Source organism: Oncorhynchus kisutch, unplaced genomic scaffold, assembly GCF_002021735.2.
Source record: "Oncorhynchus kisutch isolate 150728-3 unplaced genomic scaffold, Okis_V2 scaffold1053, whole genome shotgun sequence".
Classification (NCBI taxonomy): domain Eukaryota; kingdom Metazoa; phylum Chordata; class Actinopteri; order Salmoniformes; family Salmonidae; genus Oncorhynchus; species Oncorhynchus kisutch.
Window position 1 is genome coordinate 1 of NW_022262998.1, and position 8050 is coordinate 8050.

At 40.3% G+C, this 8050-nt stretch overlaps 1 protein-coding gene across 1 annotated transcript; it reads left to right on the top strand.

Annotated features, from left to right (window-relative positions):
* Positions 1 to 2058: 2058 nt before the first annotated feature.
* Positions 2059 to 7401, top strand: LOC109877003 (gastrula zinc finger protein XlCGF17.1-like; the record flags this gene model as incomplete). Its single annotated transcript, XM_031817527.1, has 2 exons — positions 2059 to 2132; positions 4267 to 7401. Coding segments are annotated over 2 exons (1084 nt in total), but the record flags the coding sequence as incomplete, so codon positions are not given.
* Between the last annotated feature and the right edge of the window lie 649 nt (positions 7402 to 8050).

Here is an 8050-nt window from a genome sequence, read left to right on the forward strand (position 1 = left end):
TTCCATTAATAATTTTTGTGTGATTTTGTTGTCAGCACATTCAACTATGTAAAGAAAAAAGTATTTAATAAAAATATTTCATTCATTCATTCAGATCTAGGATGTGTTATTTTAGTGTTCCCTTTATTTTTTTAAATATAAAAATGGAAATTTTATTACATTATACAAGTATTCAGACCCTTTACTCAGTACTTTGTTGCAGCGATTATAGCCTCGAATCTTCTTGGGTATGACGCTACAATCTTGGCACACCTGTATTTGGGGAGTATCTCCCTTCTCTGTAAGGTCGTCTCAAGCTCTGTCAGGTTGGATGGGACATGGCGGCATTGAAAGGAGTGATAACAAGTTTAAAGTGTTGAGGTGGAGCAGTTGAAATAGAAGATTCCAGGTGTCTGTGACACCCGCCATTTGGTGAGACGTAGATCCGGTGTAGAGCGTGAGGAAACAGAAGACATCTGTCATGCTGATGTTTTGATGCAGAGTCTCTGCCAGATAAGGTCAAGGTAGGAAGTGTCAGTTATCCTGTGGGCGCTTTTGTTCTGTAAATACTACAGTGTTTTAGGTGTCAGGTTAATGGGCCTGTGTGTAGGAGTGAGATGCCTAGATGTGAGAAGTGTGTAGGAGGTCATGAGATGAAGGAATGTGTGGTATCGTGGAGAAAGTTATGTGTGTTAGTTGTGGGGGTGCCAATGGGGCTGGAGATCTGAGGTGTCAGGTGAGAGAAAGGCAGATTGAGGTTGCCGGGGTTCCAGTAGTACAGAATGCCAAAAGACAATGCAGAGACAATTTCACGGTCTTACTACAGGTTTGAAGCTGAATGTAATGATCATCAGTTTTCTACATGTGTACTAATATTCAGACACATTCAGTTGTTTCTTATGTGTCTATAAATGTTACTATGGTGTGGACAGGAAATACAATTGATTGAAATAATAAAGTGAAGACAAGGTTATTTAGGAAAATAGCACATAGTGCTGCCTAAAACAATGTGAATTTGGGAAATCTACTATAGTTTAAGTGCACTTACATTGTGTAGCTTAATTTATGTTGTGTAGACTAATTTTAAATGTGTACTTTGTCTAATATACAATTCGTTAATTGTTTGTGTCAATGCTTAGCTACCAGATCTGTTGAAATGACATCAGTGCCGTGACTTGGACAGTAACTCACCGAGCTGAGTACCGTCACCCAGTCAAATTTCTACTGTTTGAGCTCATGTTCCTCTTATAGAATATTAGCTCAACAGTATTGTGGAGCTCCTTACAAAGCGATTTTGGATTTAACTACCTTTTTATTTGGGCATTTTTATGGTTCAGAAATGTGGTGGGGTACTCTCTTCGTTCACTGGACTTTATCCTGCTAACTGTTCCAAATGTCCGAACTGAATTTGGTAAAAGGACTTTTATGTACTCTGCGCCATCGTCTTGGAACGCCTTACAAAATACTTTTAAACTGGAAGAACTTGTCCCGATTGGTGTTTTTAAATCGCTGATGAAGGATTTTGAGACTGATTCCCTGACCTGTCACTGTTTTTAATTAGCTGTGTTTGATTTTGTTATACTCTTGTGAATTCAATGGTTTTTACTAGATTACTTGTAGTTTTTCATGTCTGTCTGTAATTTTGTAATGACCTGGTGCTGCTTATCTTGGCCAGGATGCTCTTGAAAAAGAGATTTTTAAATCTCAATGAGCCCTTCCTGGTTAAATAAAGGTTAAATAAAATGAATACAAATATAAACAGTACCGGGACCTATTTCAGTCCAAGTCAAGCACTGTTTTAGATCATTGAACAAGAAGAAATATAATATATTTTTTGAGGATAAAGAAAGTGCCATAAATGTCAAGACTAACTTTTTGTTGTCTGTTTCTCATTGTTACTATAGGACGGCTAGAATTAAGTCTGGGGCCGGTAACATCAACAGTGACGACAAACCCAGCCTGCCTCTCTCCTTCCACACTGAGTCCAAACCTTCAGTCACTGGGTCCTGATTGTGACAGAGGAGCCCAGTTTGCACTGCAGGATCCAGAGATGGCATCAGTGAAGCTGGAAGACTGCAGTCAAACACTGGAACTGAATGTCATCATTAAAGATGAAGAAGAGGAGGAGAAGATTGGGAAATCTGTTTCTCATGGTAAGAGGAGGTTCTGTTATTTATTCCAACTTCCCACTGTGTATGAAAAGTTGCAGTAGAACTGTTTCAATGAGAAGGCAGATGTTATTTCATGCTACTGAGACTTGCATGGTTTGACACCAGTATTGCCAGCATTTGTTTTATTCACTGGGCTGTCTGGAGTGATCAGAGTGTAGACTAAAGAAGTGAAGTAGACAAACTGCCAGTGTTTTAAAGTTCTATGAAATGAGTCTGTGTAGTTACTAACTCTTGTGATAGTGAGTGGAGGATGATATGAAATTCGTCTGTGTAGTTACTAACCCTTGTGATAGTAAGTGGAGGATGACACTCCCCTTTTTAGCTTTCATCTCTTACCCACTTTTAGAATAGTTTTATTCCCCTGTATTGTACAGCCTACTGATATGAATACGTATGTCACCCGGTACAGACAGAAGAGGACTGGTCACCCCTTTGGGCCTGGTTCCTCTCTACATTTCTTCTAGGTTCCTTCTTTCTAGGGAATTTTTCCTAGCCGCTGTGCTTTACACCTGCATTGCTTGTTCTTTAGGGATTTTAGGCTGGGTTTCTGTAAAGCACTTTGTGACAACTGCTGATGTAAAAAGGGCTTCATAATATAAATTTGATTGACATGGACAGTACCAGTCAAAAGTTTGGACACACCTACTCAATCCAGGGTTTTTCTTAATTTTTACTATTTTCTACATTGTAGAATAATAGTGAAAACAAACTTTTAAATAACACATGTGGAATTATGTAGTAACCAAAAAAGTGTTAAACAAATAAAAATATATTTGAGATTCTTCAAAGTAGCCACCTTTTGTCTTGATAACAACTTTGCACACTCTTGGCATTCTCTCAACCATCTTCATGAAGAAGTCACCTGGAATAGATTTCAATTATTAACAGGTGTGCCTTATTAAAAGTTCATTTGTGGAAGTGCCTTATTAATGCGTTTGAGCCAATCAGTTGTGTTGTGACACTGTAGGGGTGGTATAGAAATGACAGTCCATCTTCTTTAAGACATGAAGGCCAGTCAATGTGGAATATGTCTAGAACTTTGAAAGTGTCTTCAAGTGCAGTCTCAAAAACCATCAAGCACTATGATGAAACTGGGCTCTCATGAGGACCGCCACAGGAAAGGAAGACCCAGAGATACCTCTGCGACAGAGGGTAAGTTCATTAGATTTACCAGCCTCAGAATTTGCATCCCATATAAATGCTTCACAGAGTTCAAGTAACAGACACATCTCAACATCAACTGTTCAGAGGAGACTGCGTGAATCAGGCCTTCATGGTTGAATTGATGCAGAGAAACCAATACTAATGGACACCAATAAGAAGAGACTTGCTTGGGCCAAGAACATGAGCAATGGACATGAGACCAGTGGAAATCTGTAATTTGGTGTGATGAGTCCAAATATGAGATTTTTGGTTCCAACCGCTGTGTCTTTGTGAGACGCAGAGTAGTAGGTGAACGGATCATCTCTGCGTGTGTGGTTCCTACTGTGAAGCATGGAGGAGGCGGTGTGGGGGTGCTTTGCTGGTGACGACAGTGTCTGTGATTGATTTAGAATGTCACACTTAACCAGCATGGCTACCACAGCATTCTGAGGCGATATACCATCCCATCTGGTATGGGCTTAGTGGGACTATCATTTGTTTTTTCTACAGGACAATGATCCAAAACACCCCTCCAGGATGTGTAAGGGCTATTTGACCAAGAATGCGAGTGATGGAGCGCTGCATCGGATGACCTGGCCTCCACAATCCCCAGACCTCAACCCAATTGAGATGAGTTGGACCGCAGAGTGAAGGAAAAGCAGCTAACATGTGCTCAGCATATGTGGGAAGTCCTTCAAACTGTTGGTAAAACATTCCAGGTGAAGCTGGTTGAGAGAATGCCAAGAGTGCAAATCTGTCATCAAGGCAAAGGGTGGCTACTTTGAAGAATCTAAAATATAACAGTTTTTGGGGTTACTACATGATTCCATAGTTTTGATGTCTTCACTGTTATTCTACAATGTAGAAAATAGTCAAAATAAAGAAAAACCCTGGAATGGGTAGGTGTGTCCAAACTTTGGACTGGTACTGTATATGACACCAACTGATTATTCTTCTGATGATGTTCACACAGGAAACCATGGAGAGACATTATCTACATTCAGAGAGCAACAGCAGGAAGATCACAGAGCTAAGAGGTCTCACCACTGCCCACATTGTGGGGAGATTTTCTCATTTCTATCAAAGCTGAAAATACACCTAAAAATACACTTAGGAGAGAATCTGTATTCCTGTACTGACTGTGGCAAGGATTTCACAACATTAAAGGTTCTGATAGTTCATCAGAGAGTGCATGAACGGATACATACAGGATTGAAGCCTTACTTCTGCTCTGACTGTGGAAAGAGTTTCTCACGACTGGACACCTTAAAAAGACATGAACATATACATACAGGAGAGAAGCCTTACTCCTGCTCCGACTGTGGGGCAAGTTTCTCTCGACTGGGCCACCTAAAAACACATGAAGGTATACATACAGGAGAGAAGCCTTACTCCTGCTCTGACTGTGGAAAGAGTTTCTCTCGGCTGGGCCACCTAAAAACACATGAACGTATACATACAGGAGAGAAGCCTTACTCCTGCTCTGACTGTGGGAAGAGTTTCTCTCTACTGAGCAACTTAAAAGCACATGAACGTATGCATACAGGAGTGAAGCCCTACTCCTGCTCTGACTGTGGAAAGAGTTTCTCTCGACTGGGCCACCTAAAAACACATGAACGTATACATACAGGAGAGAAGCCTTACTTCTGCTCTGACTGTTTAAAATGCTTCACAACATCAAATGACCTGAAAGTTCATCAGAGAACACACACAGGAGAGAAACCTTACTCCTGCTCTGATTGTGTAAAATGCTTCACAACATACTCTGGTCTTGAAAGTCATCAGAGAACACACACAGGAGAAAAGCCTTATGCCTGCGCTAATTGTGTAAAATGCTTCACATCATCAACTAACCTAAAAATTCATCAGAGAACACACACAGGAGAGAAGCCTTACTCCTGCTCTGACTGTGGAAAGAATTTCTCCCGACTGGGCAACTTAAAAAGACATGAACTTATACATACAGAAGAGAAGCCTTACTAATGCTCTGACAGTTGAAAGAGTTTCTCCCAACAGGGCAACTTAAAAATACACAAACATATACATAAAGCAGGAGTAAGGCTTATCTCCTTTAACTGTGGGAAGTGCTACACAACGTCAACTGAGCAAAAAGTTCACCCAATAGGACACACAGGAGAGAAGCCTTGCTTCTGCTCTGACTGTGGGAAGAGTTTCTCCCAACAGGGCATCTTAAAAATACACCAATGTATACATAAATGAGAGAAGCCTTACTCCTGCTCTGACTGTGGGAAGAGTGTCTCCCAACAGATCCACTTAAAATGTCACCAGCGAATACACACAGGAGAGAAGCCTTACTCCTGCTCTGACTGTGGGAAGAGTTTCTCCCGATTGGCCACCTTAAAAACACATCAATGTATCCATAAAGGTGAAAAGCATCGTCAGTTGTCTCAGACCAGCCAAGATGAGTCACTACATCACCTCATTCTCATCTCATAAAGGAAGTGGTAACAGTGAAACACTCTATTGTAATCATATATTTTTTCTCACTGTGTTAACCGTGCAGAGGAAAGGGAGCATTATAGAATGTCATTGTAAATGATCTTTCTCCATCTTTTTTACTACAAAACATAGAAATGCATCAACTTGTACTTTAGCATTTTAGCTAATAAGCAACTTTGCAACAACATTGCATGACCAAAAGTATGTGGACTCCTGCTCGTTGAACATCTCATTCCAAAATCATGGACTTGGTGCCCCTTTTGCTGAAATAACAGCCTCCACTCTTCTGGGAAGGCTTTCCACTAGATGTTGGAACATTGCTGTGGGGAATTTCTTTCATTCAGTCACAAGTGATGTTGGGCGATTAGGCCTGGCTCGAAGTCGGCATTCCAATTCATCCCAAAGTTGTTAAATGGGGTTCAGGTCAGGGCTCTGTGTAGGCCAGTCAAGTTCTTCCACACCGATCTCGATAAACCATTTCTGTATGGACCTCGCTTTGTATAGGAGCCTTGTCATGCTAAAACAGGAAAGGGTCTTTATCAAACTGTTGCCACAAAGTTGGCAGCACAAAATCATCTTGAATGTCATTGTATGCTGTAGCATTATGATTTCCCTTCACTGGAACTAAGGGGCCTAGCCCGAATCATGAAAAACAGCCTCAGACCATTATTCCTCTTCCACCAAACTTTACAGTTGGCACTATGCATTGGGACAGGTAGCATTCTTCTGGCATCCGCCAAACCCAGATTTGTCCATCAGACTTCCAGATGATAAGGCGGGATTCATAACTCCAGAGAACGTGTTTCCACTGCTTCAGAGTCCAATGGCGGTGAGCTTTACACCACTCCAGCTGACGCTTGGCATTGCACATCTGGGTGATTTTAGTCTTGTGTGCAGCTGCTCGGCCATAGAAACCCATTTTTTTGTGAAGCTCCTGACTAACAGTTCTTGTGTTGACGTTGCTTCCAGAGGCAGTTTGGAACTCGTTAGTGAGTGTTGCAACCGAGGACAGAGATGGGATGCCACCTGTCAATAACGGGTGTGGCTGAAATAGCCGACTCTACTAATTTAAAGGGGTGTCTTTATACTTTTCTGTTTATATAGTGTACCAAGCATGTTAGGTTAGCATGCAACTACTTAGCATTTTCATTAACGTTAGCAACAACAAATTGGAATAAGTAAAATATACGTATTGCATATTCGTAACATATTGTACGAATTGTAATTCGTAGCATATTATACGTCATACAAATCTTATTATATTGTACTACTCATTTTACATTTGTAGGCCACTGTAATGTAACAAAGCATACTGTATCATACTAAAGTGTGTGGTATGGATTTTTGTTACATATAGTACGTTTTGCTCTGACACCAAGTTGTCCCTCTGCAGTTCTCTGTGGGAATGCGCTGGTAGACACGTGTATCAGATAGAGATGGTGTGATTCGTTTTCACCATTAGTTTGGGTGGATTATTTTTAACTACATAACAACTTTTTTTAATGATATGCAGGCTCTGAAATGACTACAAGTGTTTATTAAATTGCCTTAGAAAACTAGATTGATTACTTTAGTCATTGGTTCATGTATTTGGATAACTGCAATGAACTTATTGATCTGCCTATGAAAAATAAACATTCTACATGAATTTGTGCTGGTCATACTTGGTTTTTTGGGTTATCTATACAGAAAATACTATGATTTGTTTACTTCATGGTATTCAAAATAATGTACACTCAAAACATGTCACTACATCTCTAGACATCACCATGGGGATAAGCCAATTTGCAGTATAAATTACTTAAATATGTTTCTTATTAAATAACAGTTAAATAAAACAAAGTATTATTTCTTATTTTAAAGTGCTTTATGTGGTGCCAAAGTCCAGGGACAGCATTAACACCACAATCCAATAATGACCCAGTTACTATTGTGAAATGGAACCAGAGGAAGCTTGTGTTACCTTTCTCACACCACTACAGTATTCATTCTTCATTGTTAGAGCTCAATATATGCCCAGGATTATATTCAGGCTCAGACTGTTGAAATGCCCTGTTGATTATGTAAACAGTCTTGTAGAACTCTGGTATTGATGGTGCAGTTTAGGGCGTCATTGTTATGAATGCTCAGACTAACAGAGCTATGAACTCTCTTGTCGAATGGAACCAGAGAGGAAGCTGCATTACCCTTTCCATCCCCATTGTTCAGAGTGGAAGAGCTGTGAACTCGTCTGTGATGGAACACGTCTACCACAACCTTTCCTACTGTGTTAGTAAACACCACAGCATTTTAGGAAG